This window comes from Oculina patagonica, chromosome 7 (assembly GCF_052425735.1).
Source record: "Oculina patagonica isolate OP01 chromosome 7, crgOcupat, whole genome shotgun sequence".
Lineage (NCBI taxonomy): Eukaryota > Metazoa > Cnidaria > Anthozoa > Scleractinia > Oculinidae > Oculina > Oculina patagonica.
Window position 1 is genome coordinate 23,975,868 of NC_135764.1, and position 20,527 is coordinate 23,996,394.

At 35.7% G+C, this 20,527-nt stretch overlaps 3 protein-coding genes across 3 annotated transcripts; 1 reads left to right on the forward strand and 2 right to left on the reverse strand.

Moving 5' to 3' along the window:
• The first annotated feature begins 135 nt into the window (after positions 1-135).
• On the forward strand, positions 136-1,067 carry LOC144659303 (toll-like receptor 2). The gene is made up of 2 exons (XM_078519720.1): positions 136-178; positions 556-1,067. Exons 1-2 carry the CDS (start codon positions 136-138, stop codon positions 1,065-1,067), a joined length of 555 nt encoding a protein of 184 aa, XP_078375846.1.
• Positions 1,068-2,007: 940 nt separating this feature from the next.
• Positions 2,008-4,807, reverse strand: LOC144660529 (uncharacterized). The gene is made up of 4 exons (XM_078521191.1): positions 4,748-4,807; positions 4,068-4,266; positions 2,750-2,859; positions 2,008-2,415 (listed from the first exon to the last, which is right to left on the reverse strand). Exons 1-4 carry the CDS (start codon positions 4,769-4,771, stop codon positions 2,197-2,199), a joined length of 552 nt encoding a protein of 183 aa, XP_078377317.1. The 5' UTR covers positions 4,772-4,807; the 3' UTR covers positions 2,008-2,196.
• Positions 4,808-11,400: 6,593 nt separating this feature from the next.
• On the reverse strand, positions 11,401-15,374 carry LOC144659304 (uncharacterized). The gene is made up of 4 exons (XM_078519721.1): positions 15,351-15,374; positions 15,021-15,240; positions 13,613-13,722; positions 11,401-11,601 (listed from the first exon to the last, which is right to left on the reverse strand). Exons 1-4 carry the CDS (start codon positions 15,372-15,374, stop codon positions 11,401-11,403), a joined length of 555 nt encoding a protein of 184 aa, XP_078375847.1.
• Positions 15,375-20,527: the final 5,153 nt, after the last annotated feature.

Consider the following 20,527-nt stretch of genomic DNA (forward strand, 5'->3'; position numbering starts at 1 on the left):
CGCAAACTTCGTCTTACTGAAACAAAATAAGTTGGTTAGGGACCGTAGTAAAGAACGCACAGGCGAGTGACGTACAGCTGAGAAGTTCGGGAGTAAGGGGACGCAAATAGAGACCGATCGTTCTGAATTAGTATGATGATACACCAAGACAATATTCACAAGTTGACAACTTTAAATGGCACTAATCTGGTAGGAAACTCGTAAATAATCATTCTTGGAATTACAAACGATGAAAACATTTCAAAAGTGAATTATATACCTTAAATATGCAATAATTTCGTTACCTCCTGCCCCAGCGCTTTTATTTAATTTAACCCATCAACCCCCCCCCCCCCCCGCCCCCATCCATTTATGGACACCCCAACCCACCCACCACCAAAAGCAAAGACACATTATAAACAATTAGTTACTCGTCTGCGTTATCGGCCTATCTTTTACTATTACTATTACGTTTACTATTACAAACACCTCCTCCCATTAAGGGGTTTCATACATTGTTATTCTCCTTAGTTCTTTTTCTTTTCTTTTTCTTATTTTTCTTGTTGCTTTTTTTAGATGACTTACAATCAAAAGAGTTCCAGTACGACGTTTTTATTAGCTTTAGCAGCCTCGACTACAACTGGGTACGAGACAATCTCACTCCGGTGCTGGAAAGAAAACGAATCAACTATTGCATCCACAGCCGGGACTTTATAGTTGGGAAAGCAATCATCGAAAATATTGCAGATAGCGTCTACAACAGCAGAAAGGTGCTGGCAATTATTTCACACAGTTATCTTGCGAGCAACTTTTGTCGTGAGGAATTGGAAATCGCTTTGTACCGCTGTACAGAAATGGCGGACTCGTCTCTGCTGCTAATTCGAATCGATGACGTTGACAAGAAGAGACTTCCCAAACCGTTAAGAAGACGTACGTTTTTGGATTATTCAAGTGCCTCAGAGAGAATAGACTGGGAGCAAAGATTGTTAAGGCATATCAAGTTTGATGACAAAGAATCGAGATTAGGACCCAGCATTTCTACCGATAAAGTTCAACTCATAAGTGAATCCAACTTAAAGTGTGTTTGATCTGCTGAACTGGCCTGAACTTAAACGACTGACAGATGTGCAGATGTAGTTTTAGAATGCAAAGTCCAATAAGTAACACACCTCCGCATAAATGACTTGACTTCTTAAGTAGGCAGAGTGGCCTTTATTTATATATTGGTCCCCTGGTAGGGCTCCCATATGAAAGGGGCGGGGATGCTCGTCGGACATGAAGAGACCTATCTGAACGTGACCAAAAAAGATAAAAAAGATAAAAAAGACACTGAAATACAATTTATTTTTACAAATTTATTTATGTGCAACCCTAAACGAGACCTTGACGAAACTCCCTAAGTGAGACCAAAAATCCGAAATTTATAACCCTAAGCGAGTCTTCGAGCATCCCCGCCCTTTTAATATGGGAGTCCCCGAGCCAATCAAACAGGGGCTTGGATATAGATTGAATATTACCCACCAGCACGCGAGGATTTTTCCCACTGCTCAATAACGCAATGTTTTCAAACACCTCTACGTGAAATGTAAGCATACATCCATTTAGATGTGCAGTCATCATTTTTAGGAAAAAATGATAAATGGTAATTAGAATTGTTCTATCTGTTAAATTTAAGACGATGTTTGACCGTTGCATTTTTCACTTTTCTTTTCAAGAGCACTGACTGCAGATTTTACATGTGGGTGTCTTACGTCTGTTTATCATTCAAATTAGGGCAATATCCTGCCAACTTGATTTAAATGCTGACGCATGCTGCTCGAATATCCTTTCACGCCGAAACAGGAAAACAAAAATTTTAATTTTTGGTCGATCTACATTGAGACAGTTGCAACAGTAATAAAACTCGAAGGCGACATTTGGCACTAATAAAAATTGTACGAACAACTATAAATGAAAAGGACTTTATTTTATTTACAAATATTAGCGAAAGGCAACCCGTCCGGGGCATTTGTCACCGTTTGTGAACGACATAATTAACGGAGCTTTTACAACTATTATTAACATCTATTCAAGAATGGTTGGATTATTTGAAAAAAGATTATAAATTACAAAGCTTAACATTAAAACTTGCTCTTTAAAGCAACGTCAGTAACACTTCTTAGGAAACTTTTAATTACGTCTGCCTACCGAACGAAACGAAAGTTTGTCGAGTCAAAACTAGTACTTGCGTCTTCGTCTGGCCAAGACTCTAAATGTACAACGTCTATCTTGATTGTTTGTGTTGATAATTAAAGATAAGTTTTCATCACAGTTGCTAGAAACGCCTAGGTACATTGCTGTATTAGTAGCCGTATATTTATATTTTAGATGCTTTCCAACTTTTTCTTCCTCAAACAGGAAGGCATCACCAGTTGCCCTGTCGCATTGTTGCTGTTCCTGTAAATGAAATTAAACAAAACATCCTTTCAATAAACAACTAATGTAAATAAACTTTGTCTTATCGGGCCAATTGTTGTTGGTTGCCAACGATAAAAAGAAAAACTCCCACAAATTGTTCTGAACTTTTTCAGCTAAGATTTTCTAACGGGAGAGCTTACAAATACGATCAACCACCGTCTTGCCTTCCTGGTCTTCTATCAACCCAAAATTCCCTTGTGTTTGTGCATTGATTTGTCCTACATTTTAACCCATCGATTCACTTCATAAACGTTAACTAAAAATTTTTACCTAAAAAGAATGTTTCGTGCCAACTTGGGCTAATTTATCTCACCTCAAAAGCTATTGTCGTTCCGTTGATGACCTTCAGGGCATATTTGGTGCCATCTTGTTCATCGGTGTATTGAATGCACTTTCTTCCACTGTTTTCCACAATCATAAATCCTTTGATAAATAAAATGCACTTAACGTCGACATGATTAACTACAGTAACTCTATGGAGTATACTAACTACAAAAATCACTAAACGAACAGAGCGAACCACATGAGCTACAAGAAGCACAGGAATGCTTTCGTGATATAAAGTACAGAAGTCACAGAAATAAACAGACTATTGAGACTCACAAACTACATAACTACATTGAACAATTAACAAATTGACATCAGTTTTTTTTTTCTTCTTCTTCTTCTTCTTTTTTTTTTTTTGTCTGTCCTGTTATCGATGATAAACTAGTTTGTCATAACATCTTCATAATTAGTTGCAATAGATCCATGCGAGTGGATCTACAACAAACTTTGACAATGTAATGACAAAATTTAGAGTCACCAACTGGACAGACGCATGAAAACCGATGTCAATTTGCTTTTTACAATAACAAAAAGCCAAAACTGAAGGAATGAAATGCACGAGTCCAATTGTGGAAGATGTAATTGCCGAATCGCGGCAGGATCTTTTTTTTTTTTTTTTTTTTGTCGCTGTAATTCAGCGAATCATAGGTTCGTAAATCAAACGTTTGGAAGAATACGGCCAGATATATAAGGGAAAATCTATTTTATTCAGTGTAAAGTGTTCACAAAATAATCCGCTAAAACGCAGTTCAGGCGTTATAATTCTCGCCTTATCAAGAATGCAGCGCTTAATCAGTGCTGAAAAATTTGACCTTCGCTGATCGCGTCAGTTACGAGATTCATCCGCCTGTCCTCTTATCGACAAAAAATGGCCAATCAGCGCGCAAGGATTCGCTCAGTTATTGTAAAAAATGAGTTCGAAGGACATGGAAAAATGAAACTACGTCAAGTTAACCAAATGCATCAACTACAAATACACGAAGGTCGTGATCTTCGAATTTGCAAGCTTCATAATCAAAAGCTAATACTAATATTGATAAGCACTGTGAATAGCTTTTTACGTAAAGAAGAGTCCATGGCACTTGTTTCCAACTTTTGGATAATAAATGAAGTTGGTTAAGTTGGTAAGATTTGTGTAGAGATCCTGTGATTTTTGAATAACTACACTTCTTAGGTAATGTATATTTTTCGGTCGAAGATAAAATCTAAGATAACTTCAGGAATTGCTATACCAATCCTATATGATAATTCCTCGGCTGCAAAAGCATTAGCCTTCGAACAAATCACATTTTACCGTTACTTACTCGCTTTAGGGTCTCTGGTAGACGACCCATTGCATTTTGCTGTACACTGCCGCTTCCCAGCTGAAGAAACTTTACATTGGCTGGTATCGATCTTTATAAGATTGCCGCCGCTGCAGGGTTTGTTTTGTCTAAAACGTGAACGGAGACTCTTGCTGCTTGATCCGACTTGTACGTGAGTTAGGAGCGATGCGACTAGCGTCTAGGAAGAAAAAAAAAAGTAACTGAAATTGAAAGGGCGTCGTTTATAGACCAAATCACTTTATGTTAACGCCCCAGTGTTGCTAACAGAGACAAATTTGTTTGACGTTTAACTGCCCTGAGTGGTTTACCTTCGCAGTACTGGTTGTCTTGAACAGATAAAAATTTCAAGGAACATTACTTTTCGTAAAATGTGGCTTGTAACAAAAGAAACAGGTACATCCTACCTAGGCAGAATCAGAGTAAATTTTCGAAAATTAAATTAAAGGTGAATCGAGAAGAGCAGTTAAAAACACACATTGCAATGTATTTTAACTCTACTAACATTAAATTCCGCATTAAAAAAAACCAAGGTAACCATGTTAAATATACAATTGGTGTGGGCCATGTTAGGTAATAAAGATAAAAAGGAATAAAACTTCATAAGGTCAAAAAATGGATTACACGAACATAAAAAGATATTAAAGGTTGTTGTTACTTACTAGAAAAATACGGGTTAAATCCATTTCGTTCACTTCGGTTTTTTCTTGAACGCTTTTCGACCAGGGCAGGTACTTTGAATGGTTCAGTTCTGTTCATATTTGTATTTATACCAATATGTCTTAATATATGCACCGCATATTTGGGAAATAAGGAATTTTGTCTTTCTGACGTGTTAAACCACAACTATTAGGCCCACACAAAACAAATTGACATCGAAACAACTGGAAAAACTGTTCAACTGTTACAAAGAATGTTTAGCGTTGTGTTTCTTTCAACAATTAAAGGTCAAAAATTCGCTGAATGATGTATCCATTCCGAAATGAATAAGTATAAAAAAAAAAAACGAATATACTGAATTAAAAAAAAAAAAAGAGGATACAAGCTGGGAAATGATTTAAAAAAACAACAACATAGAAAGTCGTTAATTGTATTCAGTAATATTCGGATGTTTCATTAACACACTACATTTGCTTAATAAAGCTTAATGTTTTTTTTGTTTTTTTGTATGTTTTGCTCCGGCTAGCGCGCATATCGAATAGTTTACTCTTTCACGTTTTGGTTTTTTTTCGGGTCACAGTAAAATTAATTTTTAAGCCACGTTTACGTAAAGTTATCAGCTGATGAGACAAATCGACAACCTTTTTTTGCTAACTAGAATGATAAAACTTAAAATAAAAATTTCATCGCGTTGGGAAAATGATCGGAATGTCGCAATTACAGTTATTAATTAAAACGGGATTTCCAGTTACATGTAGTTCGATTCGGAGTTTTCCTAGTTTTGTCGCGTTTATTTTACAATTGAAAAGTACAAAGGAGCGATCAAGTTTAATGAACCATGGCTAAGCGTAAACTTTACGACAGTATTCTTTTAACACGTCTGCGTGAGTCTGATAATGTTTCGAAATACAGAAACACTGAACAAGGCAGGAAAAAAAAATTGAAACTTTTACATGATCATTTTAAGACAGTTTTCACTAATTCATATTAAAGAGCAACTTTTTTTCGATAATGGAATGTAAAGGCGTGTTCATCGTGCATAGCAACGGAAAGCTGAGTGGGGTCAATAGCCACTTAGCTTTAAGACCATACCATTTTATTTTAGAAACAGTAGCCTCGAGAAAAAAGTTTTCAACGACCTCTGCGTCAAATTTATAAGCACCTCTAGAAACATGTTGCAAAACTACGAGTGCTAAATAACAGCTACTAAGCTACATTTCAGTACCATAAATTGTAAATTGCAGTATTCCAAACGCTCAGTTAGAATCAAATATTCGTTAACGTGACTTAGCTTTTCATGTGGGCCGATATTTTGCAACACTGTCACTGTTTTTCCATTAAGCCATAAACAAATTGTTGTCGATCACACTCGTTTCGTGTTTTTTGCCTTTACAAGACATTGCCTTCATGACTGCAGACATGTGGGTGGTTTACGTTTCTCTGCTACGCAAAAAGAAAATGGCGCCAATATTGCATCAAACTGAACCAAATAGCTTAGTCATCAATCATTGATTTAACTTGATGTTTTGAAAGTTTTTTAATATCAGAGAATCATGTATAAATCAAGGAAATTCCATTGCACAGAAATGAGAGGCGAAAAGGTAAGCGGCCGAAGATTTGTAAGTCTTGTTAATTAAAAGTTTTCCTTTAGGCGAGAGAAATAGTAATCAACGGTTTTTCACTGACAACAAATAGTTTCTTAGGATACCTTAGCAACTTTCTTTAACTATGAACGTTTGATTCCGTAATAAGATAAAAGACATGCAGCTGCAGTGCCTGCAGAAGCGATGACGTTTCCAAACGGAGTCTTAAATACTTTTCAGGGAATTTTTCAAAAAATAAACGTATAGAAAATAAAAGTAGTTGACAACTTTTGTATTGAATGATTGTTCAACAAAAATTGTATTATCTTGTTGCGTGGCATCTGGTATAAGCCTCTATAACAATATACGATACTTCCCTTGAGCGACCAAGGTCAATCACTGTATCGTAATTGTTTTACGCAGGGCCACTGTAGAAGATGTCTGATAACCGCTAAATTTTATAGAACTTTTAATTTGTCTATTTCGTTGATATTTTGATTAAGTCAATTCTAACTGTCCAGGAGTATTTTGCTTTGTGTTCTTCGCGGCGATTTCATGTTGTGCTTCGGCTTGATCTCTGTTTACGTCAAGTTAGTTTCTACTTCCATATTGTATTTTTAATATTTAGTTTTTAAATCTTGTTGATATGTAATTCACTTATTCTTAGTTTTCAAATTGTCAGACACTTTTATCATGAGCCTCTTGCTCGGGAGATTGGAAGACCAATGGTGTATTTGACACTAAAAAAATTTACCATACCTTTTATTGCCTTCGATCAAAACAGAAACACAGACACCACCGCCTAATGGCGTAAGCGCTCACGGCATGACGTCATCGCAAACAATGATAGCCTTTTATCACTTTGGGCGAAAGAAGACAACTCGAAAACAACTCGAGCATATACGCAGTGACAACGAAAAAAGATGTGTGTAAAAATAAAGACCACGTGGAAGATTGCCTTGAGATGTCGAGCCAATATCAGTGATTCAAAAGCATTTTTCTGATAATGATGTTCACTGACGGTGAAAGCGCAGATGATATTCAGTTACGGACAACAAACTAAACTTTCCTTTTGTAAAAGAAAGTTGTAAGTAATCTAAGTTATCGATGACTTTATTTTTACAGTATTTTTTTCAGCAACGCATTTCTCACACGATCACTTTCGTTGTTGACCCATATTCATTATCCGACAGCTACCGTGCCTCCTTCGTCTTTAGGCACTGTACACTTCTAAATTATTACAATACTATTCGTCTATTTTATAATACAGCCATTTGCACGTTGGGCACAATAAACGTTTACAGTCTTGTTCGCTCATATCGTTCTTCTTTCATTGTATAAGTGGTCTCACGAAGCTAGAAAGTTTCATATTCTAAGATCGAGAAATTAGCCCATACCGGATCTAGATGGCGGGCGATTTCCATGGTCCTATGCTACACGGGGAGTGGAAAGGATAAGTTAAGTATTTTAAAAAGACGATCGAGAAGAAAATCTGTCTTGACTAATCGATCTAACCAAAACCAATAAAGTTCCTTTCGAGGAAAAAAAACACGTGCTTGAGCTTTATTTGTTTTTCGAGAGCCACCTTTCCTTTCAAGGTATATTTTTGTCAAATCAATTTTGCGATGGTTCAAAATAAAGACAAGTAATTATTATGACACATTTCTATCTATATTTTACAGCGAAAACACAAAAACCGTGAACACTTTCATTACACTTTGAAAAAAGAAGTAGAGGAAATAGTTGACAAATTATTCACGAAAAATAACCTGCTGGCGATTTATATTTCTTGCAGTTTGATGCAGTTTAAGCTATCATTCATCTACATCTACATTTATGAAGTTGATAAAATCTTGTAAGACATCACATCAACTATAAATAAAAGCCAAAATAAATACAAAATATGTACATTTGCATAAATTAGTTAAAATAGATATGTCAGAATAGCAGGATAATTAAATAATAATTCTTCATTACAATTTACTTTACTTATTTCACATGCTTCCCTAAATTTAATTTAAAATCAGATAATGACTTGCAATTCACTAAGTCAGCGGGAAGTATGTTCCACTCGGTTATTGATATAGGAAAAAAAGAAAACTTAAGAACGTCCTTAGATAGAGACAGTCTGTTTTTCTTTCCTCGTCTTGCAAATTGTTTATAATGTGTCCCATTTCAAGTCAGATAGCATGTGTGACACGCTTGCTGTTTTGTTGAAGTTTTAAAGGCAAAAACGGGCAGCTTTTCTTTGAACTCTCTCCAGGGTTGAAATATCTTTTTTGTGGTGTGGGCCCACGAGGCACTTACGTACTCCAATTTGTGTCGGACGATGCTGGTATAGGCCGTTTCGCGTACTTTTCTGGGGCAGTTCCAGAGATTTCTCTTGATCAACCACAAGGATAATAAACCCCAAGGATAAATGGAGCTGCTTCGAAGACAACATCCACCGTATAATGGATTCTTGCATCCCCTCAAAGTGGACTAGCTTAATATATAATCTACCATGGTTCAATCACTCTTTGAAATGTCTGGCCAGGCGTAAACAAAGGTTCTATAATAAAGCAAACTCTTCTGGAAATCATTATGATTGGGAGGAATTCCGTGTGGCTAGAAAACAAATGCACAAAGGGCATAAAGAAGCAAGGAATGCATATATTTCTGATTATTTAGGGGAAGCTATTGAAGAAAAACCTAAGGGATTCTGGTCCTATATTAAATAACTGAATAAAGAAAAGCTGGGGATTGCAGATTTCGAAATAAATGGCTCCATAATCAGCTAAACAAATCAAAGGCTGATTTGTTAAACAATAAATTATCAAGTGTCTTTACTAAGGAAGACTTATCAAACATTCCTGATAATGAATATGTAAGGTTATTTTTAGGCAACGAGGGGATATGTGGTTTATTCACCGAGGGCGCAGCCCGAGTTGAATAAATCACTTATACCCGAGGTGCCTAAAAATATCCGGCTTATTTTTTACATGGGCGAGGTATCAACAGTGGCTTAAAACAATAAGAAACATGCTTTTCTTCGTTGTTTTGATGTAGGTGCGCTAAAGAAAAACAAATGTTTTTCCCGACACACACTTAACAACAGGAAAAAGGTTCCGAAAAGACGCACTGGGGTTTCCACATTGTTAAATTTGATGATAAACAGGTTAGGGGATTATTAACTTTAATATTCCCCTAGGGGAATATTAGACTATCAGCCCCGCTCCCCCCTGTTACAATCAAAGCCGCCCCCAGCTTTTCAGACAGTTGCTAATTAGCGGGGTTTATTCAATATAATCAACCTGGAAGAACAAAGGAAAACGAGGCTGGTGAAAAATAAGACAGAATACCCGCTATCGACAGTCTGTCTATCACCATAAATGGAGTTGCAAAGCAGTTATCGCTATTGGAGACAAATAAAGCTTTTGGACCTGATGCTATTCCACCGTGGTTTCTAAAAGAATATGCAGCCGAGATTGCTCCTATCCTTACTAATATCTTCCAGGATTCTATCGAGAGTGGAACCGTACCCTGTAGATGGAAATCGGCAAATGTATGTGGTGTCTTTAAAAAAGGAAAAAAGTCCGATCCTTCCAACTACAAACCCATATCTCTGACTTGCATGTCTCCTCAAACATATTGTACACAGCCATGTGATGAAACATTTTGATCATTATAACATACTATCAGATTTTCAGCATGGCTTCAGATCAAAACGATCTACAGAACTTCAATTAATACTTACTTTTCATGACATTGCAAGTTCTCTACAACAAAACAAATCTATTCAGTCATGCATGCTACTGTGAATACTTTCGATAAAGTCCCACACCAACGCTCACTAATGAAGCTGGAGCGTTACGGCATCCATGATAACCTTTTGTCCTGGATGGAATCCTTTCTCACTAAGATGGTCCAAACTGTCATCTGTGAGGGTGCAACACCTACCTTCTCCCCAGTGACCTCAGAAGTACCACAAGGGTCAGTATTAGGCCCGCTATTGTTCCTAACATACATCAACGACCTGCCAAACAGTCTAACCTCTACAGTTAAGCTGTTTGTACGGTGTGGTGGTTGTGGCGACAATCTCCAAGACGACCTCAATAAACTAGGAACCTGGCAACATAAGTGGCAGATGCAATTTAACCCTTCTAAATGCAACATCATCTGTATTTCAACTAAGCAAAGTCCTACTCAACGGACGTTCTTTTTGTGGGTCCAAACTTGAGCAAATAGATTCTGCAGAAATTTACATATACACGGATAGAGAAAATTGTTCACGGTTTTCTGGTTCGCAATGTAAATACACAGGGTCGCTATCAAAATGACAATGTAAAAAAAAATAAAAAACATATAATTACAATTAATTGATCTATTCAATTTAATGGTGGATGACTTTGCCAGTTCAGTAATAGATACCTAATATCATAATTCGCAAGTTATACTTTCAAACTACAGTGTTACCATTCTTTGCAATTTATGTAACGGTTGGCCAAATAAATACGGCAATGGGGATGAAGTGCTCCTCTCATCACAATCTTGCCATAGACTCGATTTTTGGAAGCTCACAGGCAACTTCCTCAAGTTCTACCCACCGGAGTTAGGTTAGTGGAGGTTCGCTCCCTCCAGTCAGAGAGGAGGTCCAACTCCCTCTTCTCTACCCAGGAATGCTCACAGTGGACCTGAAAGAAGGCCATTTACCTATTATTCATCCACTGGGTACATCCCCTTGGGGTGTAGGTTTTGTTTTATTGACACTTCAGTGGTTCATAAGGCTAAAATATTAACTTAACACTTTGCCACCCACTTCCCTATTTTCAGTCACACAAAGTTGTTGTCCGTATTTTAAGAAAAAAAAAAACAAGGGGAAGTCTTTAACGCTTAAAGTAACAAATATGAGTATCTGACTTCAACAAATAAAATATCATTGAGGCTGTTTACTGAGAGTGCACAGCTGTTTTGGTAACAATTAACTTATAATGACTAAATAAATAAATTAATAAATAAATACCCAAAATAAAGTATTAAAAGGGTACGTTTGTTTAACAAAACCTTAAAATTTGTCTAACTATTCTTGAAAGTCATTTTCGTTTGAGTTTTTTATACGAACAACGCCTATCCAGCTTATTTGTCCTTATAAGGGATAAATTTTCATCACAGTTTCTAGGTAGGCACAATTGCATTGTCCCGTTAATATTTCTATGTTTATATTGATAAAGTTTTCCAACTCTCTCTTCGACAAACAGGAAACTGTTTTCAGTTGTACTGTCGCATTGGTGCACCTGTAAAAGCAAAGGAAGCAAACAACAATATTAATTCCATGAAAATCGGAAACAGAAGCTTTCATTATTAGGGAACATTATAACTTGACTAGTCGGTTACCTATACACCGATTTCACAAATGGCGGACGCGCGGAAAAAACTGGTACGAGGCATGAAAACGAGGCGTTTTAGGATAAACAACTTTCGTGTTACAAGGGGAGAAGTGAAAATTACAGGAGTTTTGAAGCTAGCCTCCGTTGAATGAGGGTATTAGCTCGTTTTCTAGGTTGATTTAATTTCGAGATTACCGAGTTCGAAATAAGTTCGCGGCCAAATATCTTGTTTTGTTTCTGGTTGTAAGCAAAACCCTGAGTTTCACATGGCTTGAAATACGGTGGGTCGCCAACGATTTTAAACCTAGGACTTATATCAAGAAAGCTCCGGTATCCAGACGAGTGTACACATTTTCTTAAGGATTTTGGTAAGTCATTGAAGAATTACTAAAATAAACACGCAATTGTCTGTGTAAACATACATGTGCGTTGTGAAAAAATGTGTAACAATGGATTTTCGGGCCGGTTTCTTTATATTTTGTCTGGTAAAATAATCATACGTGATACCATAAGTACCTGAAAGCATCAATAAAAATGTGTTATTCTCAATCGACTTAGTAGTTTTTTTTTTGGACTTAGTAGGCTAGTAGATTCTTGCATTTTAGAAAAAAAAAATTGTATTCAAATAATTCAGACAGACTAAAGCGGCTAATTCGATTAAACATAAAACATCACTTGGCTCCACGCAAACCAAAGGAGTTACATCAAGTGAAGCGGACAGTAAATGTTCAACACAATCTTCAGTGGACAAGATCATCACAATGTTCCTCAAGTCAAAACAATGCTATTAATTCTGTAAATTTAGTGAAATCTGTGGAATTCCTTCTGCTGTGTCGGACGACTGAAGTTGTTTGATCTCGGGAAGAAATTAATCACGTGCTAGGCAACCACGACGAAATCCAACTGATAGAACAAATATTCACGGTTTCGCTTCATTTTACAAGCTTTTACAGGACACCGTGAGTGAAGATGCCCTCCGTTTTAATTTATATAAAGCTGAGATTATTAGAAGCGATTTTTATTCATTTATCAAGTATTCTCAAATATAAGGATTTATTACAAGAAGAAACATACATATCATACCACTGGAATTCAATACCGGTAGTCTTGGGCTTCGTCTGTTAAATTTATATTACAGTATTTGTCAACATTTTAACGATTTGCCATAGCACAGCAAAGGTGTTTTGCGAAGTATAAAAATAATTAAATAGCGAGAGAATAGTAGTAATTTGTTTAAAGGAAATGTGACCGGTCAAGGTGGCTCAAAGTTGAATGTTGACTTGTCAAGTTCCCATTCAAAGCCAGAGTTCGTGCTCTACTAAATCCGCAAGGAGACAGAGTTAGAATTGTTTGCTTTCACAAAAGTAAAAAGAACATACCTTGACAGCGTCTGGAAAAGAACGTACCTTGACAGAGTTTGAAAATTAATTTCAATATCGTTCCGTGTAAATTTTTACCGGCCAACAGCCGTCGAAGCTCCTTATTGGAAAACCAAAACTTTAACTCTGTTTCCCTGCAGATCTACGGTCCCTTTCTTCTTGCAACACAGAAACAAGAATAACTACCAGACTGTAAACTCGTTTAGAATTCCGTAATCTCGAAAACCTGGAAGGAAAACGGTCTATTTCCCCGTTTAACAAACAAAAACTTCAGAACTCGCGTATTTTTCACTTTTCCCCTTGTAACACGAAAGCTGTTTATCCTAAAAAGCCTCGTTTTCATGCCTCGTACCAGTTTTTTTCCGCGCGTCCGCCATTTGTGAAATCGGTGTATTAATATGACAAAAAAAAAATGAATTATTTTGTAAGAGTTTTTAAGTGTCTTGCAATTTTGAAATTAAGTAGATTTGCACATAAATGACCTTCGGCCGACTTCACATGATTTTGGTCGGCTTGTGATTGTTGTTTATTTAACTCACCTCAAAGGTGACATTCGTCCCATTGATGACTTTCAGTGCATACTTGGTAGCGTCTTGATCGTCAGTGAATTGAATGCACTTTCTTCCTCGTATTTTAACAAACGAAAATTCTGTAAACAAAATATATTCAGGACTTGTCACGGTTGAAGTTTTTTTGTCGACTGGGCAAGCACATCAGCAATTATGGATATTTATAATATAGGCATAGTACTCATTGATTCATTTCAAACTCATTCATCACTCAATTATTTATTTAATCCACGTTTATTCGTACTCAACATTTCGAACAATGAATTTCATCGCAAAATAAAATAGCAAACAACTTTCCCTGTGTCGAAAACGCCAAAACCGTTGTTCTAAGAGAAAATTAGTTAGTGAAATAGCAAAAGAGGCAATTTTACCAGCGGTCGGAAAAGTATTCCTCCCGTATGACATTTTTTAACATTTCCGTTGAATGTTATACACTTACTGATCCATTGAAGCCCAATATGGCAAAATACTTAAGTGGACACTTCAATATTGGAAGAGGCCTAAATTCAAGGGCAATATTAAAAGTGGAGACTTCAAAAAGCATATTCTTTGCCATATTGAACGAGGACATATATATTATGGATGTTTTACTGTATCGAAGAAATAATCTATAAATAAGCGTTGAATCCATCAAAGCAATAGGGGAATGAATATAAGAACCTTTCACATGTCGTAAGGTGTCAATGTGTTTATACCGCGAGTATGTTATGATAATAACTCTTTTCCTTTGTAATAATATGCTTTGCTCCGCCCGGTAAATACCGTTAAAGCTCACAGAGGTGGGATATTTGTAATTTTTTTTATACAGCAACGCACTGGACGAGTATATACAGTACTCATCCTAAGTAGCCAGAACCCTTCTCAAAAAAATAAATTTGCGTCAGCAATGCGCGTAAGAGATCGTAGTTCAATTCGCATGGAGAAGTTTACGTAGCTTGCCGTCTAATATAATTATGTTGTCTTAAAATGTTGCAAAATCATGATTAGGCAGACACGTGACGCTTATGCAGGCATTTGATTAAATGATTATTTGTGAGGGTATTAGTACATATAACGAAACTTCAGGTTTCTTTTCTCTTGTAACTTTTAAAGTTTTGTCATAATATGGAAGACATGCGCGTAATCTAAGACAATTATTAGGAAGTCTATACCGATCTCTAACAAGAGTTGGAACATCGTTGCAAATGATTTTTATCTGCTTCTACCCTTGTATATCTATTTCTTTAATTCTTTCTACACCTCTGCGATAATCTGCTACTCTGTTCTTTTAATGACAATAATCATTTCTGATCACTGTAAACTCCTTGATTGCAAATCTACAACAACCAAGTACTTTAAAAAGCACACTCGTAAAAACAACTTATTTCATTTTACTTACTCGTTTTAGGGTCTCTGGTAGATGAGCCATTGGATTTAGCTTTACACTGCCGCCTCCCAGCTGGAGATATTTCACATTGGTTGGTGTCAATCCTTATAAGACTACCTCCAATGCAGGGTTTGTTGTGTCTGAATTGTGAGCGGAGGCTCCAGAGCTTAGGTGTCGACTTACGCCAGCTTGATCCTACTTCCACACAAGCCAGCAAATACGCTATGACAATCTGATGGTAAACGTATAGAAAAAATAAACTGTTTTAAAATATAATTTGAAGAACATTTGTGTAATTAAAACTATAAAGTCCGTTTTTAAAACTGCAGTAGTTCAACGAACTTTTAAAAGACTTGATAAATCCATTCTGTCCACTACCGTCAGAATAAGCAAAAAAACTTATTATCTGGTTATGTATAATATTATATATTTTATTGTAGCATTATGTCGTTAGTTAATTCGCACTGACGCATTTAGGTCACATCTGCATGGTACGCTGAACTTCCATACCGAAACCAACTGACAACGAATGTGCTGGCAATAATTAACCTCTCAAGCCGGCAGAAAATTGTCGAGTGTTCAGTGAATTTTCCAACAACTAAAGATGTCATATTTTTTTGATTAGTCTAGTATTCACATTCAGTACAGGTAAAAATACATATAAACAAATTGAAATGAAAAAAGATATAAAAATGCTGTGAGCTTACCATGATTAAATCAACTTCAGAATATTATAGAACAGATAGAACAAGCAAGCAAATGATTACGTAGAAAAACTTAGATAAAATCATGTTCTTATTATTCTCTCGGAATTAAAAACAAAGAAGCAAACGAATTGTGACAATACCCTGAACACTAACAACAATATCAGTTTATTATATTGTAATTAATTCATACTTAAACTAAATTTTTCTTGCACGAATTATTACATTTTCAGTTTACATGAAGTTCTTCATATTTAAAAACGGATGTTTCACGAAACTTTAATAAGGCTTTATGATTAATCTGTCACTCTTTCGATGGCCATGGAATTTGCACTCAGAATTACAAACGGCGTTTTATGTGTTTCATAGATTTGTGTTGAAACAATGCAAAAAACAAACATGCAAAATTACCATTCAACAAAGTGCCTTTGTTCCACGTATGGATGGTCAAGTATTAACGTAAATGAAAAGAAATTGTTTCAGTATCCCGTTTTTAATACTTGTTGAATGTATTGCAAAGAAAATGTGAACATGATAAAGTCAGTCAGCCTGTCGGTATAACGAAAAAAAAGAGTTTGACATAATGCTTTTATCCAGGTTTTAAATATAACTTTAGCAAATGCAGACGCTCGTTTGTCGATAATTAACTGTTTCGGTTAACTGTTTCGGTTCGACGGGCATTTAATTTAGGAACTAAACACTTTGATCAAAGACTATAAAAATTTATTTTAGGAACAATAGCAAGCCCTGGAGCAATGTTTTCACGCACCAGCTCCTAGTGCAGTTAAACTGATCAGTTTGAGAAGGTCTTTCGTGTTTAACAACAATTTATGGCATTATTTGATAGTGTTCTTTTCTTTAACATGAGACCCTGGTATCAATTTGGTTGTTAAATTTACTGTTTATGCCTGCACTAGTTATAAAGGCAAGTATTTAGTTTTTGATTATATGTGGGTGGCTTACGTCTGTTTCCCACGCAAGAAAAAAAATGAATTAAAAAAAAACTAGAAGGCCAATATCCCACTAGCCTAAATCAAAGAAACCTTACGGCTTTCAAGGCTAAGTAAACAAGTATGCTTACTCAATGCCCCACGAAGAATCTTCTGGACTTTAATGTCGCACGTACACTCTAAGGAAAAAGGACAAACAAGAGTGTTTTAGTTTCAGATGAGCTCCGCTGAGAAGATTATAAGATTGATTGTTTTATTGTAACCCACCGTCGCCTTACAAATAAAAGTGCAAGAACAACTTGCGGAACAGATGCTCGGTTCTCGCTTTTGTTGTCATTGGCTACACAAACCTTGAGGCTTTCACGATCGGTATTAATGTTTTTTATTGTCCTTTTCCTTTGGGCAAATTTCAAGAAAGGTCTTTCAGATGATTTAGTGTTTTAATACAACAGCAAGAGGGATTCGTACATGACTGACTGATATGCACAAGTAACCAATCAAATCATAGGATTTTATTCACTTAGTCGCCAAGGTAAGACTTAAATTAAGTTTCATTCTTCGATACAATTCGCTAAAATTAAAAAGAATAAAACTTAGGGAAAACAAACAAACACAGATACAGACAAGTAAACAAACAAACACACATAATAAAACAACAATCAAACGAATGTGAACAAACAGACAAGCAAACGTAAACAAGGACACAATCTTACCAATGTATGTATATATTTATGTATTTAATGTATATAGAAACGCATGCCCCCTAGAGGGGGTAACCTCTGATTTAGTCCCATGACTCCTCAGCATATGCCCGGATGATGTCACGCAACCCGTAACGCAGCAAAATATTTTACATGAGAATGGAAGGGAAAAAAACATAAAAATCCTATTCGCTAGCAAATATGCCATTTACATTTTGGTTTGAGCTCTAATTTATTGATTTTAATTGTATCATTTTATAATATACATCTAGTGTTAGGACCTCTATGTAAACCACTTTAAGTGATGTAGCTTCCTAATAAAAGATTGTTATTATTATTTTACCACAATACACGATAATTATCTTTGTTAATTTACTTAATACTGACATTAAAACTTTTAAACTTTGAATTTGACAGTTGCTGCAGCGTGAAATTGAAACAGAGTCAAACTTTAATGCAAAAGTCGGTTGTTTTAATACTTTTTTAAAGTTGTAATTCAAGAAAACAATCAACCATTGAAACAATTGGATTATCCGTTCTCGAAATCGCTGATTAGTCGTTTTGGTTAATCTTGTCTTATGTAGTTCTTTTGTCGGAAATAAACTGCCTAAATAATTTTGTTTCCATTTAACGAATTAACGTCAGCTCCTTTTACGTACGGATGATGAATAGCTCTTACAAATGCTTTCACAATGAGTGTGTATCCTGATGCTATTTTGACACAATGTTATCCCTCATAATCAATTCGCCATCGATTTAAGGACCGACGTTTTCATACCGACGTCAACTCCTTTCTACAGTTACAAGGTCAAATACATATGCATGTAACTGATCTAATCCATAAATTAGCTCGAGAAGAATTACCACAGGTACTTTACAAAGAGTTTTGGTAAATTATTTTGAACCAATCACAGCTGTGGCATACCAATGTTGTTTCAGGGCAGAATGACAACTGGCATTGGATTCTTTCCAATTTTCGAATATGAGACGGGATTTGACTGTTAAATTTCCTGTTCATGCTTGCACGAGGTATCATTGCAACTGTTTACAATCATACTTTTGAGTGCCTTACGTCAGTCCACCACGCAAAAGGGATGCGAAAGTGATATTGCATCAACTTAAGGTGGCCCGCGGGTATTTATGAGGCTGACAGTTCCCTTTTTTGAGCGCGTTTTAAAACGGGAAAACGTGAAGCGATTGCTTAGATTTTGGAGAATCTGAAAGAATAATACTTAATACTAATAATAATACTTGATGCAATATCACTTTCGCATCCCTTTTGCGTGGTGGACTGACGTAAGGCACTCAAAAGTATTTTCCTGTAAGTTGTTGTGAGTAAACTTCAACTGTTTGGCAGCGTTTTGGGGTAATTACAAAAAAATTCACCGTTGCATTTTAAAAATAATCGCATTTTATTAAAAACGAAGGCTTCCGAAAATCGCTCATAACTTAAACAAATCGCGTTTGATCGCTATAAAATTTATCATTTTATATAATTTAAGTATTATTCTTTCAGATTCTCCAAAATCTAAGCAATCGCTTCACGTTTACCCGTTTTAAAACGCACTTAAAAAAGGGAACTGTCAGCCTCATAAATACCCGCGGGCCACCTTAAACCAAACATATTTTGTTGAATGCTGACCTAATGCTCTCTAAGGCGGCATTAGGTCATCATACCCAAATTGCAGTTAACAACCATAAAAATGTGAGGTTTAATTATTGTTGCACTCTGGAAATGCGTTCACGAAATCAGAAATATAAGTTATATTTCCTATAAAGTGGAAGTGAGTTAATTTTACTTTCAAATAAAAAGAGTCAACTCGGGATCATCTGAATCCGCTCGTAATGACTTTAATTGTAAACTTTTTTGTAGATGTTATTGAAATCTAAAACGACGTAAGGACCTCTTATATTTTTGAATTTGTTGTTTAAATTAAAAATGGCCAACAGTTACGTAGGGAGAAAATATAACATAAATATGTGCCGGGCTACAAGATTGATATTAAGCCTAACAACAAACTGTGACATCAACTTTAAAAGGTCCTTCAAATACGAAATGAACCAATATTTCACGTTTAATGCAATCTTGTCAAGCGGAGGAAAATATTTGACTACTGCCTGAGTATTTAGATTGATATATGTGGGTGCCTTACGTATCTTTACACGCAAAATGAGTACAAGGACAATACCCAACCAACTTTAACCAAGCAGACTTAATTTGAATACTGACGTTTATCGAATTATCTTTTACGCCAACGACGGGAAAGAGAGTAAAACGATCTTTTCCGTGCGTAAAAATTAACTCCAGTGATGAGGAATAAAAAGGAATAAAACTTAATAAGGTAAGTTAACAGTACTTACGCATTACAAGAATATAAAAAGTATTAAAGGTTGTTGTTCCTTACTAGAAAAATACGGGCTAAATCCATGTCGTTCACTCTGTTTTTTTACTGAACGTTTTTGACCAGGGTAGGTACTATGAATGGTTCAGGTCTGTTCACCTTTGTATTTATACCATTATGTCTTTACTTAATATTTGCACTGAATATTTGGGAAATACGGAATTTGTCTTTCGGACGTTTTAAAACCACAACTATAAGTCCCACACACAAAGAAAGTTGACATCGAAACAACTGGCAAAACTGTTCAACTGTCACAAAGATTGTTTAGCGTTAAGTGTTTCTTAAAGTTAAAAAACTCGATGAATGATGTATCCAGAATGAATAAGTATAAAAAAGTGAATAATTATACTGAATTACAAATGAGAAAAGATAAAGACATCTGGTTAACTCTGGTTGACTTGACCAACTTCGTAAATAAATTAAAAGCTGGAAAATAATTTTAAGAAAAAGAAAAAAAACACAGAAAGTTGTTTATTGTATAAATATTATATTGTTTCATAAACACACTGCATGTGCTTAATATAAGTTAATGTATTTTTTTTTCCTGGAAAGCACATACAGACACGTTCACTTTGAAAACTATTTTTCAGCAACGTTAACGTAAAGTTATCAGCTAATGAGGCATAGTTCGATCCCTTTTTCGACAGTTTTTTTTAACTAGAATGACGATACTTAAAAAAAAAACACTTTTTATCGCGTTAGGAAAATGATCGGAATGTTGCAATTACAGATGTCAATCAAAACTGGATTGTCAGTAAGTCC

Coding starts and splice junctions, on each gene's coding strand:
- LOC144659303 (XM_078519720.1), top strand. CDS start 136: ATGATACACCAAGACAATATTCACAAGTTGACAACTTTAAATG. Junction 179..555: donor CAAGTTGACAACTTTAAATG/GCACTAATCTGG, acceptor TGCTTTTTTTAG/ATGACTTACAATCAAAAGAG.
- LOC144660529 (XM_078521191.1), bottom strand. CDS start 4,771: ATGGATTTAACCCGTATTTTTCTA. Junction 2,860..4,067: donor TACCAGAGACCCTAAAGCGA/GTAAGTAACGGT, acceptor TATTTATCAAAG/GATTTATGATTGTGGAAAAC. Junction 2,416..2,749: donor GAACGACAATAGCTTTTGAG/GTGAGATAAATT, acceptor TTTCATTTACAG/GAACAGCAACAATGCGACAG.
- LOC144659304 (XM_078519721.1), bottom strand. CDS start 15,374: ATGGATTTATCAAGTCTTTTAAAA. Junction 13,723..15,020: donor TACCAGAGACCCTAAAACGA/GTAAGTAAAATG, acceptor TTTTGTTTACAG/AATTTTCGTTTGTTAAAATA. Junction 11,602..13,612: donor GGACGAATGTCACCTTTGAG/GTGAGTTAAATA, acceptor TTGCTTTTACAG/GTGCACCAATGCGACAGTAC.